The sequence below is a fragment of the Tympanuchus pallidicinctus genome, unplaced genomic scaffold, assembly GCF_026119805.1.
Source record: "Tympanuchus pallidicinctus isolate F22 unplaced genomic scaffold, pur_lepc_1.0 scaffold17, whole genome shotgun sequence".
Classification (NCBI taxonomy): Eukaryota; Metazoa; Chordata; class Aves; order Galliformes; family Phasianidae; genus Tympanuchus; species Tympanuchus pallidicinctus.
In genome coordinates, this window is record NW_026294690.1 from 2133367 (window position 1) to 2149868 (window position 16502).

General features: G+C 45.2%; 1 protein-coding gene across 2 annotated transcripts in view; it reads left to right on the forward strand.

Annotated features, from left to right (window-relative positions):
- Window positions 1-2320: 2320 nt before the first annotated feature.
- The window catches only part of USP4 (ubiquitin specific peptidase 4), a 31484-nt gene continuing 17302 nt past the window's right edge, over window positions 2321-16502 (forward strand). Inside the window, exons 1-10 of one of the 2 annotated variants that reach the window (XM_052679304.1) lie at window positions 2321-2493; window positions 2584-2711; window positions 2824-2954; window positions 6178-6304; window positions 7443-7588; window positions 7843-7904; window positions 11711-11854; window positions 12474-12591; window positions 13263-13436; window positions 15192-15350. In XM_052679304.1, coding sequence (XP_052535264.1) covers window positions 2321-2493; window positions 2584-2711; window positions 2824-2954; window positions 6178-6304; window positions 7443-7588; window positions 7843-7904; window positions 11711-11854; window positions 12474-12591; window positions 13263-13436; window positions 15192-15350 — 1362 coding nt within the window. The remainder of the gene's footprint in view (window positions 2494-2583; window positions 2712-2823; window positions 2955-6177; window positions 6305-7442; window positions 7589-7842; window positions 7905-11710; window positions 11855-12473; window positions 12592-13262; window positions 13437-15191; window positions 15351-16502) is intronic. The other variant, XR_008205793.1, reaches the window with a different exon arrangement.

Consider the following 16502-nt stretch of genomic DNA (forward strand, 5'->3'; position numbering starts at 1 on the left):
TGAAACCACTTAACTTTGGGATTTATGGTTTTTTTTTTCCTGTTCATAGCTTCTCATTTCTTACTTGCTTCATGAATGCAAGTACATCCAAGGCCCCTCCTGGTCCGGTTGTTAAGGCAAAGCCTGCAGGCAGCTCCACCCTGCTTACCGCTACCCCTGAGTAATCCGGATTTCAGCTCAGATTGCACAACTCTCACTGGGCTATTTCTTAATTTCCTTAACTTTTTAACTTTGTTAAAAACAAAAAAAAAAAAAACCCAAACCAAACCAAAACAAACAAAAAAAAAAACACCCAGGATGTTTTCAGTGGTTCATTTCGCCTCTGGAGCAGAAGTTGCTTGATTTGGTGCATTCACTTTGCAGTTAAATCCACTTCCCTAATTATTGCAGTATGTTGAAATACACTGAAAGCACAGTGGCTGACGAGCAGCAGGAGCTCATTGCATTGTCTTTAAAAATCTTACTCGATGTGAGCTGTGGCATTTCCTTCATCTTGGCTCACCGGACTCCAGATGTGTGAGCAGGAGCCCCTGCAGGGCACTCCATGCTTTGCCACTTCCCACTGTCTGCAGCCTCTGTAGAGCCCCACAGCTGCAAGGAACAGGGCACCAGGGCAGCCCCACAGAGGGATCCTTCCCCAGGTGGGAGAGCTGCCTGCTGGAGCTGTACAGTGTTCGTTCTGTATTAATGGCCAAGGGATTTGTTTATCTCCTGGCTGCCGGGGCTGTAGTGGCAGAAAAGCAAAGCGGCAGCTCCAGGACAGATGCGCACCAGCAGAATGATAGCAGTGATGCTACTCTAGGATGAAAATTGGCAGAAAAACAAACCATCTCAATGTAAGCATGCTGCAGTCCCAGCAGTCAGTGTGCAGAGCAGGTAAAAGCCTCTCGGCCTCATTCCCTGTCTGCTTTAATCACACCCTGAGAGTGGATGGCGGTGGAAGGGCCATCCTGGAAACATTCCTTGGTGACACACACATAAGAGCACAGTTCTTGTGCAGGCTCCTGCACTCCAACACTACTGGGTGTTGGAACCACGTGGGAAAGAGACATTTCACTGCAGGTAATGCATTTCAGTGATTCCGTGACCTGAGGACATTGCCCCTTCCGTATCTTATCTACACTCCCATACCTTCCTACTCCTACACCTTCCTACTGTAACACGTATCTGCTAACAGCTACTCCTTTGCCAGTGCACACCTTGCCCTTCCGTTCCTCTACCTATCAGCCCCAGCTCTCCCCCCTTCCCAGAGTGTTTGGCCCCTCCTTCCCATCATGATCAGGGTGACCTTCTAAGCTGCCATCAACTCCTTTAACCTTTAAACAAGTTCAGATAGGACACAGTCAGGAGTGTGGACTAGCTGCAAACAAAAACGTCCTATCCTGCCTTTATCTCCTGGCTTCCCCAGTATTCTGCCCATCAGCCTCAAGGACATAACCCTCAATCATGGAATAGCAGCGTTCAGAAGCATTTAAACAACAGAAATGCCATCAAGTGGAGAATAAAACAAGCCTTTTATTCCTCAGCCTGCTAAAAGCTCTTTCTGCTGTTAATAACTCCTTTTTCCTTTCCGAGGAGTTGCATTGCACACACAAACTTTGCACATACAAACTTCCAGAGGACTTGTAGTCATTTTTTGGCCACTGCCATGGGCAGGCAGGAGGAAACACCTGCCTACAGCTGGGTGGTGCCTGAAAGTCCTTGCTCCCTTAGCCCTACAATGAGACTATTTTGTTTCCTATTAGGAAATAGAGCTCAGCCATGCGTGCTTTGCCTCAGTACAGCTGACTCACTGTAAAACACCCACGACACCACGAGCTGTGGCAGCATTCTTAAAGCTTGCTGGCATTCATTGATGGGTTGCCCTGCCCTGCAGTTTGTTTAGGTAACAGAGCTGTGTCTCTGTACCAAGGAGAGAAGGAAGTTCTGCCGAACGTTTGTACCAAGGAAACAGGAGGTCGTGTAACATGTGATATGTAACAGAACTCTGGGAAACCTCTGCATGTGTAACACGAGCACCACAATCTCCCTGAAGGGCGGTTTCCAGAGGCACTTTCACAACTCTTACGAGCTCCCCTCGTTGCTCAGCTCTGTCCTCTCTTTTCTTCCCCCTTCAGTCTGAAGGCTCTCACCCCCAGGCTCGCACTCAGCGCAGGGAACCATGAAGCCTGGCCACCGGGAACACACACACACACAACAGGCCGCCGAACCACGCCCCCACCACTTCCGGTCACCCGGGCGGGGCCACAAAATGGCGCCCGCACACAGAGCGCATGTGCGCACGGCCGACTTCCGGTAGCGGAGGGGTGAGCGCACCAAGATGGCGGCGGCCCAGGGCGGAGGGGGGGCGGCGCGGCCGGAGCTCGGCCCGGAGGCGCCGGGCTCGGCGACCGTGGAGCCGGCGGCGGAGGACTCGGCGGCGCCGAGCCCTGCGGTGCAGCGGTCTGAGCTGAGGCCACTGATGGCCGCGTCCATGAGGCTGGGGGAGTCCTGGTGAGCCCGGCCGGCCCTTCCCCGCTGCCCCGTCCCCGGGCTGCCAGCAGGCTGCCAGCGCTGAGGGCCGCGCCGGGCCGTGTGTTGCAGGTACCTGCTGTCCAGCCGCTGGTTCGGTCTCTGGAAGCGCTACGTGGGTTACGACAGGTGGGACGTGTCCGGCGTGGGCGATCCCAACCTCTTTCCTGGGCCCATCGACAACGCGTGTCTGCTGAACGGTGAGTGCGGCCCTGTGTGGCCCGGCCCGTCGGGGCTGAGGGGCTGCGTGGGGCTCCCCGGACAACGGTAGCTGCGTGACAGAGCCGGACCTTAAGCACGTGTCCCTTCCAGATGGGGAAAGTCAGAGCTTAAAGGAACACCTCATCGCTCAGCTGGACTATGTGCTGGTGCCCAGCAGCGCCTGGCAGAAGCTGGTTTCGTGGTATGGCTGCATCGAGGGACAGCAGCCCATCGTGAGGAAAGTACGTATTGGTGGAGCAGGGTTTCCTCAGTATACCTTTGTTATCTTTGGGGCTGAGTCTGATTGGATGGAGTCCAACACAACCAAATGCCAGGTCCTGCACTTCTGTCGCAGCAACCCTGGGCAACGCTATAGGCTGGGGACAGAGCAGCTGGAAAGCTGTGTGGAGAAAAAGGATCTGGGGGTGTTAGTTGACACCTGGCTACAGATGAGCCAGCAGTGTGTTGGGGTTTACAAGAAGGCCAAGAGCATCCTGGCACATGTCAGAAACAGCGAAACCAGCAGGAGCAGAGGTGATCCTCATGCTGGTGAGGCTGCACTTCAAGTACTGTATTCAGTTTTGGGTCCCTCTCCCCAAGAAAGACATCGAGGTCTTGCAGTTTGTCCATGGAAGGGCAAGAGAGCTGTTAAGGATCTGGAGCGCAGTCCTATAAGGAGTGGCTGAGGGAACTGGGTTTGTTTCATCTGGAGAAGAGGAGGCTCAGGGGAGGTCTTATTTCTCTCTCTGCAACTCCCTGAAATGAGGTTGTAGTGTAGTGGGGATCAGCCTTTTCTGCCAGGTAGCAGTGATAAGATGAGAGGGAATGGACTCAAGTTGCACCAGGGGAGATTAGGTTGGATGCTATGAAAAATTTCTTAAAGAATGGTCAGACACTGGCACAGGCTGCCTGGGGAAATGATGGAGTCACCATTCCTGAAGGTGTTCAAGAAAAGGGTAGATGTGGCTTAGGGGGCATGGTGGTGATGGGTTGATGGTTGGACTCCATGACCTTGGAGATCTTTTCTAACCCTTATTCTGTGGTGTTTGTTTCACTAGATGTGAGTTGAGATAATAATGTCAGGTTGCACTTCGCTAGTTGTGTTACAGAACATGATTTGCCAGTGTTGAAGTGCCTGAATCCTCACTGACTCTGTGGGTGGGTTATGTGGGGTGAGAGCCATGAACCTTTATGTCTGTTTGGAGCAGTGTGGTGCTTTTGTGTTGTGTGCAGCTTGGGCTGTACTAAAGCATGCAATCTGTTAGGCTTATTGATCTATTGGGACAGAACAGGGGACTGGGGTAAATTACCTGCTCATGCAGATGGTTTAGGCACTTTCTGTGCAGTTGAACTTGGTTCTTGTTTTCTCTCCCAAAATTCTAGCACTCTAAACTCTGAAAAGAGAAGGAGTGTGTGTGGTTTTCTTTTCAAAGCTTGTAAGATGTTTTCTTCTATAGGTGTAGTTATGAATGCATTTTGAGTATGTAAGCTTTTCTGAAAGGTAGACTTCACATGTCACTCTTCTGAAACCTGTCAGTTGTTTACAGGTAGAAGGGGTTTTGCTTTTGTTTTAGTCTTGAGTTTTCAGATCAATTCAGTTACCATAATTGTTGAGTGTTAGAGATTAGAGCAAACGCTGCTTTGCAGACAGTCTGAGTTATCGTGGCTCAATTAAAAATAACTTTTTTAAGTCTAGACTTGCTGCAAGAATTTCAGTCTCTGTTGATAACCTGCCAGTTACAGTGGATTTTGCTGTTTAAAAAACAGCACCTAGAAATATAGCAGAATAGCATGTCTGTGGGATGTGGCATTCTGTTAGAGAAAAATAGGAAGTGAAAGGTCGGGGGGTACAGCAGCACGGGGCTGCATGCGATGTAACCTGGTTGGTATCTAGTGACAGGATGTTCTACATGGCAGTGGAAGGAACGTACTTAGATGTGTGATCCTTGGGTGCTCTTTGCTTAAATGGGGATCAATTCATGCATCAGAGTATCTGTAAAAAATAACATTTGGAAAGTAATTATTCCTCAAGCATCCTCATAACTTCACAAGTTGAGATTTCTTCCGTCCCTGTGTGTCTGGTAATTGAAAGCAAATACAGGAGGGTAAGACTAGATTTATCTCTAGTTTATCTTATTTCATATTTCCAAACTGTTTCTTGGGACAGTCACTGCAGAAGTCCTGTTGCAGATCATATGAGTGTGCAAAGTATGGGACAGCAGGGTTTGGGAGTTCATAGCAGTGTGGTTGTGTGTTGTGCTGCCCAGTGGGATCACCCACATTTTCCTTTGGCCAGCTTAGCACAGAGAGCAAGCTAGCTGGCCAGAGCTCTTCAGAGAAGTGAAGGAAGGAGATTTGTTTTCAATGACCAGAACTGTGTGCCCAAACCATGCTGCTGTTCTGTGAACAGGCACAGTGATGTGCTCAGGAACTTCTCCTGGAAAGGTGTTCTTCCATTTCTGCTGCTTGCTAAAATTTCTGCTAAAAAAGAGACAGAATTTGTGAATGGTTTCTTTTGCATTAAGCAACAACAGAGGTTTCATCTCTTATTCTTGATTCTTCTTTTCTTTCCGAAACTGAGCAAAGTGTTGTTTTGTATGTGGGTTTTTTTTCATTCATCCACTTAATTAATTAATCCACTTTTAAAAATAATGCAGCTATAGATTGTGGATGTGGATTGCAGCAAGTCTGATGTCTTGGGGAAAAATCCTTTGTATCTGCTACTGCAATGAAGTATGGTGTCAGTTTCCTAGACCTTTTAGCTGCAGAGCACTGTGTGAGTAACATGTTAGTTTTTCATGTTATTTTTTTAATAGGGTAAATTTTGCAGTATCCACGTTGAGAAGGATCTCAAGGTTTGTCAAGTTTAGTACTTGAGAAATCACTTCTTTCCTGTACAATCTTAAATGAACTAAATGTGGCTTTTGTTTACGTAGATATGTGGCATCACTTTTGCAAGCTGTGTTGCAGGACTTCAGGATTGTGCTGTATGTATTTCTCCTCAACAGTAAGAGAAGGGAATGAGCATAGTATTTAAATGAATAAAAGAGCAAGCTTGAAAGCAACACCCTTGTAGGCAGCCAGGTGTAGTTAAATAATACTGGTGGAGTCACCATAGCACGAAGCTGGGAAGTTGTGTGAATTAACTATGAACAGAGTGGTTCAGTATTGTGCACCAGTGAGCTGAAAACTGGTCTCAGGGAAGAGAAGTACTTGGTGTCAGGTCTGGGGGAGGGCAGCTGTTGTCCCACAGTGCTGTGAAGCTGTAGTATCAGATGGTATGATATTCTCAGCTATTTTTTTTCCTCTTCCTGCTGCACTGGTGTTGTCATATAACTGGCCTCCAAGACGTGCTGCTTTTCCTGCTGTGATATGATTTAAAGTCTGTAGATGAAGAGGGATATCTAATCTTGCAGAATACCTTATTATTACTCGTATTATTTTTCACCTTCTTTCTGCGTGCAGGTGATGGAATTTGGTCTGTATGCAAAGCACTGTGAGGTTGAAGTTTATCCTCTTGAGCTGAAGCTGTGTGAGAGCAGCAGTGCTTCCAACGTGATCAGCTGCTGCTTCAGCAGAAGAGATAGTGTTGGTAAGTAGCTCTCTATGCATTAAGCTGTTCTGATGCTTCGTCAAGAGGTGCTTTGTACCTTCCAGAGCAAGAGAGATGATGTGACTAGAACAGGTCTAGCAGTAAGGTGGTCCAACTGGAGTACATGATCTCGGGTAGAGCCTAAGGGAGCTGTGGTTGACCTGGAAAAGAAAGGATTTAGGGGCACCTCTTAACAGCCTCACGGAACCTGTGAGGAGGTTATTGAGAACAGAGGAGGCGAGCTCCTGACTGCAGCACAAAGCAAGGTAACAACAGGTGGTGGTCATATATGAAACACGAGGGTTTGAACTGAATATAATGAAAAAGTTTTCCCTGTCAGAACAGCTGGGCGTTTGAACAGAGCCCAAATGGGGATTTTCCTTCCTTGCCAGCTTTGAACACCCAGCTGGCTGTGTCCCAAGCAGCCCGGGCTGAAAGCAGTGTTGACTCAGCTTTGAACGCTCAGATTAGGAACAGCCTGAAGTTTCTTCCAGTCATAGTGACTCTTTGTGCAGTGCAGGGAGTTGTCATTAAAGGCTTTGCAGAACGTGTTGTTTACTAACCAGTGTCCTTGAGAAACCTCTGTGTTGTTTGTGTAAAGCACTTCAGTCTTTTGTTCTTGTTGTGTAATTCCTTCCTTGAGTGTGAATGTTTTAGATGTCCTCTCAGTGGCTTCTTCCTATGCTTCTCTACTTCCTGAAACGTGCCCTCCGTGTCATTCTTGTATTTTCAGATGTGAAAATACATCTGAAATGCATCTGATGGATTTTAGCTGTAATTTGTCTATAAAGAGGCTTCTTTCAGCTTGCTGGTGATAACTGAGACACTTCCTTCTCAACCTGCGTTTTCAAATCATGGCTCTTCCACCAAAGTTGTCCTTTGGGGAGGAGCATCCCAAGGGTTCTGAATGCTGTTGAATGAAGGGCTTGGTGCACAAATGTGTGGCTGAAATAACTGCATTTCTTTCTTTCACACTAAGTACTAGAGAAGCTATAGGAGCAATTGTAACTCCCACAGTGCACTCCCTACTCAGAAGCCCTTGACAGATAGTGGTGCTAGAAGACTGGCTTCCCAGTTTATTTTCTTCAAAAGTTTTTGTGTTTTAGGAGTTTTGGTGTTGCTTTTTCTTCCTGAACAGCCACACTTGTGAAAGAAATTCGGAAACTATTTCAAATCCCAGCTGAGAAGGATGTGAGGTTATGGAGCAGCCATTTTGATGGCTCCTACGAGCAGCTGGGCGAGCTGGGTGTCACCCTAGAAGATGCAAACATCTATCATGGGGAGGTAAGGGATGCATCTATCTTCCAGTGCTTGTGGTGAATGCTGGCATTCTGATAATGCTCAGCAATTTGCAGTGCAGGTTTCCTTGAGCAATGCTTTTTCTCTAAAGTTTTCAGATGCTCGTGTACTGTTTTCCTTTCAGGTCAAGTACTGCAATCACAGTTATCAATATTTGCTCTACTGATGACTTTGTGAAATGTATAGTGGATTTTTTTAGTTACTACTTTGTTTTTTTTTTTACCTGTACTCTCTTTCAGCTTGTCCTAATAGAAGTGAAAAATGAAGATGGCACGTGGCCTCAACATCCTTTCCTTGCAAAGTAAGAGTAAAGTAATGGCTTCCATTGTTTAGTTCAGCTCGTTTGCTGAGTTTAGTGAGTGTGCATTCCCTGGGGAGGCCCAGTTATTGGTGGCTGTTGTGAATTTGTTTGTTTTGTGTGTTTTGGAGAATGTCAGATCTTCAATGTAAATATCCTTTATTTATTGCCCTACAACTGGTTTCTTGTTTTAGCAACAGTCCTAAAGCCCATTTCAGATAGGTTGTGTAAGGATTAAATAGCTTAGGTTTCTGCAGTGCTTAGGAGACAGAAGTGCTATTTCTGTTGAGCTAGATTACTTAGGAAACTGCCTCTGTAGACTGCCCAGGAAAAGTCTGTAGTATTCTACTGCTGTAGGAAAAAATAAGAAGATTGCAGCATGTGAATGCCAGTAGTGAATATTCCACACTCTAGTAGTTTCTCATTAAATGCAGTATGCAGACAGCCTGACAAACGTGAGCCTTCCATCCCCTGCAAAAAAAAACACCCAAGAGCTAACAAAAAAAAAAATCAAAACACCCAACCAATTAGAACCCTGGAAATATGGCTATGAATCTTTTCTCTAATCTCAGAGTAAGATGAGGGTGTGATGAAATACTGTGTGTGTGTAGCAGAGTGTGAGTTATGTGCAATGGTGAGAAATGACTTGTTCATTGTTACACTGCAAAGGCAAAATCCAATGAAGTTGAGGCCATCAGATTTGATACTGATAAAGGAAATCTTTTCTGTACGGTGCAGTTGAAGTGGCAGCAGGTTTTGTAAGTTGCTCCATTTTTAATCAAGATCCTACTGGAGCTGTTTGAAGAAGAGGGAAAAATGAGATTGTTAGTGACAGCTAGTACAGAACCATTTCAGACTTCAGGGATGTCATGCTGAGGAAATGGGTCAAGAGGAGGTCTGTAGGATCACAGTGAACTCGATGTACATTTTCTCTCTCCAGTCACTGTTGTTGCTCTCTATTAATGCATTTGTAATTGCTCTGTGCTTTCCCTTCACGTCAGCCGTGATCTTCTCTGAAATTTATTTCGTTTCCTTCCCATTTTATGGCATATCTTCATATAAATGCTTTTTTTGGTCACTTGTGGTTTATTTGGTATTTGAATATTCTCCAACTGCTTTTCATACTTTAATCTTTAACTTTTTCAGTACTTCTTTTCATTAAGAGTGGTTTATGAATCCTAAGTGAAACGTAGCCAGCATCTCAGCTGAAGAGAAACAACGACACTCTGCTGTTACTGATGGTGCTGTACATTCAGTGAACCTCTTCCTTCCTGACCCACTCTTCATTAAAAAGGAGTTGAGGGGTTGTTGCTTAGTTCACTCATTTGGAGCACACGCTGTTTTTTCTTCAGCTGCCCTGTCTTGCCTTAGGCAGCTGTTTGACCTCATGCACCATTCAGTGATCAAGCCAGAAATTGTTGTGTGATTTAAGGCCATTGATGTATTTTGTATGCACGTCACTCTATGATTAAATGCCCTTCTGAGTTTGAAACTCTTCTTCCCCTGTAGTGCTGGTGACCTCAGGGACCCCTTCAGCAATGGTGCCAAAGATTTCAAGGGCAGGCCTTCATTTCTTGACTTTCAAGCACGTGTGCTTGCAGCAGGTGCTCTGCTTTGGGTAGCTTTGACTATGTCAGTTCTGCTGGAGAGACTCTGGCATACGTGAGCTTTCTAAGTGGCATTTCATGATGGCCATAGCTTTGCTTGTTCTTCCTTTTTTTTTTTTTCCTGAAGCATCTTATAGTGTTTTTGCTTTTCTGGATCCCTGCTTTATAAAGGAGTAACTTCCCCACGTGCTCTCAAGGGATCATCAGCTGAATCAGCTGAATTGGAATACTTTTCTTGCTTATGCCTTCCAACCACTTGAAAATCTTTCTTTTCTTTTTTTTTTTTCATTTTTTCTTTTTTCCAAGCAGTTCATCTTGGCAGGTTTTTGGTTTTTGGTTTTTTTTTGCTTATCACAGTTTTTGTACTAAATTAATCATTGGAGAGCAGCAGCATAATGACAGATTTCTCTTCCCTTGCCATCTGTGTGGGTTTTCAAAAGGTTGCGTGGTAGAACTTGAGATGCCTGACTATAATTGGCAGAATGGGGGCAATGTGCAGCAGTGCTGTGAGATGTGAAGTTTGGGGTTTCTGACCGTGAGCCCTCAGTGTGTGCTGGGCTCTGTGGGGCTGTGGTTCCAGTCCTGGCAACCTGTGCAACCTATGTGAGTCCCTGTAGCAGCATTGAGGTTCGTGCCATAATGAAAAATAACCTCAGTGGTTCACCAGGGAACTCCTGAGTGTGGATCAGAAGATTTCCTTTTCCTAGCTGACGTGCTGGTAAATGGCATGTGAAATGATAGCATCCTTTTAGGCTGTCAAGAAATGTGGAAAGTGGGTTAATGAGGTTTCAGAAGGAATCTAATGGATTGCTGAACAGTTGACAGGTGATTTTGTTACTGGAGGACTTAAAAGTGTTCTGTCGATGAGAAAGTTAAAAGCTGATTTGAGCACTTAAAGTTCTGTGTTGTACGAGAAGTGGAAGTGAAATAAGGAAGTCCACAGGCAGCAGATTGAGAAAAACTCGAGCCAGTGCCTACAAGAAGCTGAATCCAAATGCTCAGTGCTGCAGAATGAAGCAGGAATTTCTGACTGCAGTGATTACTGATGTTTCAAATTGTTTGTGCTCTGCTGGATTTAATTGAACCATGTTGGCTGTCATCAGTCACCTCTGTTTCCATGTGCTTTGGCACAGCTTCCAGAAGGATCTGTCTGCTCCATGATCTTACCAGGCACTGAGATGAGCCAAGCTGGCCTGTAGTTCCCTGGATCTTCTGGTTTTTTTTCCCCTTTTTGAAGGTGGGGGTTATGTTTCTCCTCTTCCATTTCCTGAGAACGTCACTGGACTGTCACAGCTGCTCAGATATGATGGCTAATGGCTTAGCAGCTTCATCTGCCACTTCCCTCAGGTTCTTCAGATGCATCTTGTAAAGCCCTGTGGGCTTCAACACGTTCAGGTTCCTTACGTGGTCTTAAACCTGGTCTTCTGCAGTAGGTTGTTCTTTGTTCTCTCCCAGCTCCTGCCTTTGGTTTGTGCATACTGAGCAGTGGTTGGAGCACTTCTCAGTGAGGACTGAGGGCAAACATTCGTTGAGTATCTCAGCTTTCTCCATAACCCAGGTAACCAGGTCCATCATATTCTCAGGGGATGTTCTCTCTGCCAGCCTTGATTGCTACCACCCAGGTTCCCTTTGTCATCTTCAGTGTGTACTGCCTTCCCAAACAGCTTGGTTCTGTGCATCCCTTCCAGTACCCCTCTCTGCAGCGTGCTGAGGGTTGCTGTGTGCATGGCCTTGGTGCCACAATAGTGGCAGGCGATGGAGTTGTATCAGCCAGCTCAGTGACAAACTGCTGATTACCGTTCTGTTTTGGGTGCTCAGTAAAGAAGAACTGATGTTGTTGCTTTTAACATGAGGTGAGCCTTTTGTGATGATTAAGACTGTAATTTTTGTTTGTTTCAAGCTGGTATATGAGTGGAGTTAAATCATGATGTCCTGTTACTTGTGCCATCTGAAATACATTCTTATTTCGGTCTGACTGAGGAATTTTGCCTTAAGCAAGAATTGCAACTCCTGCTTTTGTGCTTCTGTGTGATGTTTCTGTTCAGATGTGTTTTTGGAAACATGATCACGCAGATGATAGCAGTGAAATCTGTGAGGGGCTCACTGTAAAATGGCAAGTCCGTGGGGTTTTGTGGCAGGTGGTGTTGGGGTGGCCAAAGTAGTAGCACTGTTTCTACTTTTTTTTCTCCTCCTTTCTTCCAGGTCAAGCACTGCAACTAGCAGAAACTTTTCTACCTCTTCAAAACCCTCAGCAAGTTCTTACTCCTCAGCATCTGCCACGTCTGTCATTACTAACGGTGATAGCAGTAATTCCTATGGACTGAGCAGCTCCAGCCTAGGCAGGGGGTAAGAGCTGCAATCATCTTTTGTGTCTTTGTCCTTCGTGTGAATACTGCTGCTCTTCCTTGGCTGTATAGAAAAGGACTGTGATGCTGCTTTGAGTAACTTTAATCAAACCTTGCTTTTGAGACAATTAGGTTCTGCTGTTCCCTGCTCACTCAGAAGAGTAGCACATGTTCTGATACTGCTAACTGCTAGAGCTTGGCCTGATTTTCAGAGGACTGGGGGTGTGAGGGAAAGGATTATATTCTTCTCTCCATCTGCCTGTGTGATAGCAGCCTTTCCAGATGGAAACTGTAATTTCTTTACTAGCTCTAACAGCTCATCACACGAGCTCTTGCACTGGGTTGCTACACTAGCATGGAGTGCTGTGTACTTGTAGACAGAGGAAATTAAAGTGTTCTGAGGCATACATTAATAATAGACCCTGTAGTGATTAATGTTTCCAAAGTTAGTGTGTATATCTCATGATCCTGGTATCTGGTGCTAGCCACTGTGAAGCAGCAGAAATATGAAGGCTGGTGCCTTTCATTAATCAATTCTTTTACACATTTGATGCAAGTCTTCAAAATGACCAAGACTGGGTCGACTCATTGCGGAGTACTTGGTGTCGTCTTTCTTTCAGAGGTTCTGGATTTGCCTGCAACTCTTACAGCAGCAGGGACTCAGCTTCCCTGTCCCAGCCTGGCCTTTGTGGACTCAGTAACCTTGGGAATACTTGCTTCATGAATTCTGCATTACAGGTAACGTTTGAAAAGAGCGCTCTGCAGATTAAGCACAAGAGCGATTTCATCTCGCAGAGATCATGAGTCAGAATCTGTGGAAAGAAAAGAGCTTATGCAGGAATGGTCAGACGTGGAAAACGTTTCAAGCTGTGTGTGCAGCACTGGTGAGATGAGCGCACAGAACTGTGGTCTCTTGCAGACTTGGCATCGTCAGGCTTCAGCATTACGCTGAGAAGCTTTTCTTAGGTTGATGGAGTATCAGTGGGAGTTACAGAACAAATTAACCAAAAATTTCTGAAGGAAAACCAAGTTGCTGCAGGCCAGAGAGCCTTATGTGTCTTACTCTTGACAAACTTGTAGAAACTGCTCCAAAGAGAAGGGTTGCACTTGCGGACACATCTGCTGCATGAGAGTAGCCAGCGTGGCATCCACAAAGAGAAATGAGTCTCTTCAATGCTGTAGCCTTTGGTGTTCTATTTTTCAATTTGTTTTCCAGCCATGTTCCAGTTACAGTCGTTGAAGTATCCTGCCTTCTGAGAGATTTTTTTTAATTATTAAATAGTCTGCTTCACCAGATTTGTTTAAACATCTGGCGTGTGTACTGATGTGAAAGTTGGATTTGCTACTTCACTGTCACACAGATTTGTAGTACAGTGCAGTAAGTTCATTTCCTTAATGTTTTTTTTTAGTGTCTGAGCAATACTCCTCCTCTGACTGAGTATTTCCTGGAAGATAAATACGAAGCTGAAATAAATCACAGCAACCCCCTGGGGATGAGAGGAGAAATTGCAGAAGCCTATGCAGAACTCATTAAGCAGATTTGGTCTGGGAGGCAATCTCATGTGGCCCCACGTATGTTTAAAGTAAGTGCTCTGTGTGCTTATAGTGTTGCACTTTGGCAGAAGAAGCTAACGTGCCTTCCACAAATTCTGGTGTCTTGAAAGCAGCAGAGCTGCTTCAGTGTTCCTTCAGTTTTTAAGGAGCTATTTTTTGGAGTGTGGGGAAGGAAGAACAACTGAGAAAGTAAGGTCGTGACCTGGAGTTGGCTGTTGCTTTTTACCACTGTGCCTTACTTAGTAAATGGCCTTCTAACCTGAGAGCTGTTTTTATATGCATCACCATGGCTGTTGCTACAAAACTAGGCAAGGTCATGAGCACTGCCAGCTGTTAATTTTTAGCAGCATGCAAGTTGTAAATGCAAAAGTGGAATGAGCAAGAAGCATTTCCTTGTCTGCTGTGTTATCTGTTGGTTCGGTGTTGGCAGTGCTTCAGCACAGAGCTGCTTCCAGCTGAAACCTTGCAATGTAGCAGTGGTGTGCAACCACCCTAGGAAAACTTAAACTATGTTTTTTGTTCTAAATATAATGCAAAGATGCTCCAGGACAACATAATAAAAGCATCAAAGGAACATTAAAAGTGCTTCTGTAAGTGCAATCCCAGTAATGCAAAGAAGAACAACATTTCAAATACATGAAATAAGCAATGAGCTGAAACTGTGAATTCACATCCTTTTGCTGGTTGAGTTTTGTGTGGTGTAGTCTCTAAGCTGAGTTTTATGCTTTTGAGACTTGAAGCAAAAGTCCTGCCTACAACAGAAATTGTCCTCTGTAGGGTCACAGGTGGCTCTCAAGCAGCAAGATGTTTTTAATGTCTGCCTCTTGAAGTTGGTGGCACACCATCCATCTCTATTAAAGTTACTCTGTAAACTGTTTGGAGGAAGTAAACAGTAGTGGGCATCTTTAAAAGGGTCTTACCGTTGGCTGTTCTTATTTAAGACTGGAGTAAGTGTTGCTTTTTATTTCCCAGTGCAGCATTACTTGTGCTGCTTCTAATATTGCTGCTGTGTTTCAGTATTTCAGCCCTTGGTTTGGATTTCCTTGCAGTTGTCACTGTGATTAAAATGTGCTGAGCATAACTCTAGAATCGTGTTTGGTGCCACGTGTTGGTGAGAAGATGAGCTGTGATCCTTTGGACAGAGCACTCCTTCAGCTGCTCGTTGGACGGAGTACCACAGAAAATCTGTTGGTTGTGAAAGCAGGAAGTTAAATGGCAGTGCTGTGATATGGCACTTGTGGTTTGGAGTAGCACAGGTTGTGTTTGGCTGCAGTGTTTCTGGCTCTTGCTACTCAGCCTGTTGTATCTTCTAGGTTCATACCTAGCTGCAGACTACTGGTGACTCCTGGTTTCAAGCTTAGCTTTGAGCCAGTCAGTGCTAGCTCTCCTGCAGGTGCTTTCTGTCTTCACCTTCAAGATGCTGTCATGCAGTAATTCTGCATTGTGGCTGTAGGCTTCTGAAATAAAGTAAAAAAAAATGCAGCATGCACAAAAGTTTTCCGTGCTCACTGTTTGCAGGTTTGTGAATTAATATTCCTACTTCAGATCTCCATGTTGTAGCACTAAATACATTCATCTCCCATAGTAGTTCAGGGACGAAGTGAAAAATGGTTGGTAAAATTAATCTCTGCACTCTCTACTCTGTTAGCATTCAGTTCTCTGGGGTCTGCTGCTAATATAAGGCAGCATGGGGTTTGTCTGGAAAAGCTAGGTTGTGTTTTTATCCCACTGTCTTTTGCATACAGCTTATACTTGTCCCCTCTAACTCTTGTGTTATGTTGCAGACACAGGTTGGCCGATTTGCTCCTCAGTTTTCAGGATACCAGCAGCAAGATTCCCAGGAGCTCTTGGCTTTTCTTCTAGATGGCTTGCATGAGGATTTAAATAGAGTGAAGAAGAAACCTTACTTGGAGCTGAAGGATGCCAATGGCAGGCCCGATTCGGTATGGTGCTCTTTGCTAGAGAATAGGGCAACCAGTGCTCCTGAAGGAGTATAAATTGGTTTTGTCGTGCTTCTTGCCCACTAACCACAATAATGTCTTCCCTGTAAAGCTACTATACCCAGGAAGAGAGAATCCTGTTATGCCTTGTGGCCTAGATGGTTCTTCATGGCACCTTGCAGCACAAAGCTGTTGCTCTGTATTACAGCAGAGCTCTGTTCTTCCTGCCGAGCAAGAAAGTACCTTACCATACCATTCTGACATAGGTTTTCAGTGGAAAAGAAAGAAGTTTGATCTTGTACTGAGCTTTTGTATGACAAGTAGATTGTAGTTACCACTATAACCTTGTCTCTTGACTGCCTCATCACACTGTCAACTTCCAGGTAGTCTGGATAGCAGCTGTCAGCATCAATTTGAGGCAGATGCTGTCTGTGGACTTTGAGAGTGGGGATGCATGTGGAAGTGCAGGGAGACTCTAAGGAAATTGTCTGAATGAGTGCCCTGGGTTGTAAGCAGCATTGTGGTAAGCAGCACTCAGACAGGCTGGGGTACTCAGCTGTGCTCCCTTGTGGCCTCTCTGTGTGTAACCTGTGAAGTGTTACACTGAGGTTGTATGAAAGGTTTGGACAAAGCAAAGCCAGAGCTAAGTTTTATGTGGAGTTGAATCACTGTAATGTGGTCCTGCTGTGGATCTGGATGAATTCCTAATGTTTAGTAAACCAACTGCATCTCCTGCACAGGCTTCTCCTGATTTTTCCTCCTTTCTGGTGCTGTGGAATGGATATAAAAGCAGTTTTACACACTTGGGGTCCAGTTATCCACTCTACAGGGGTACAGGAAAATAATTCTTTGATGCCATTTCTTGACATAGGCCTGAAAAATCTCATGGTCATTTTTTCCTCTCTACCTTTATCCTCTATCAGTACTGGTATGAGAGCCCCTTACAGACACTTCTGTTTCTCTGAAGTTGGCAAACGCTGTGCCCACATTGAGATGAGACACATAATAGTGGAATGTCTCTCTGTAGGTGAAATCACATTCCTCTTGATTGGGTTTCTGACTTTTGTCATGGTACAAACAACTGCAGTGTACTGACAAGTGCAGAATCCACAGTAAATACACAGTCAGGGTGGCAGTAATGCTCATAAAAGCCAG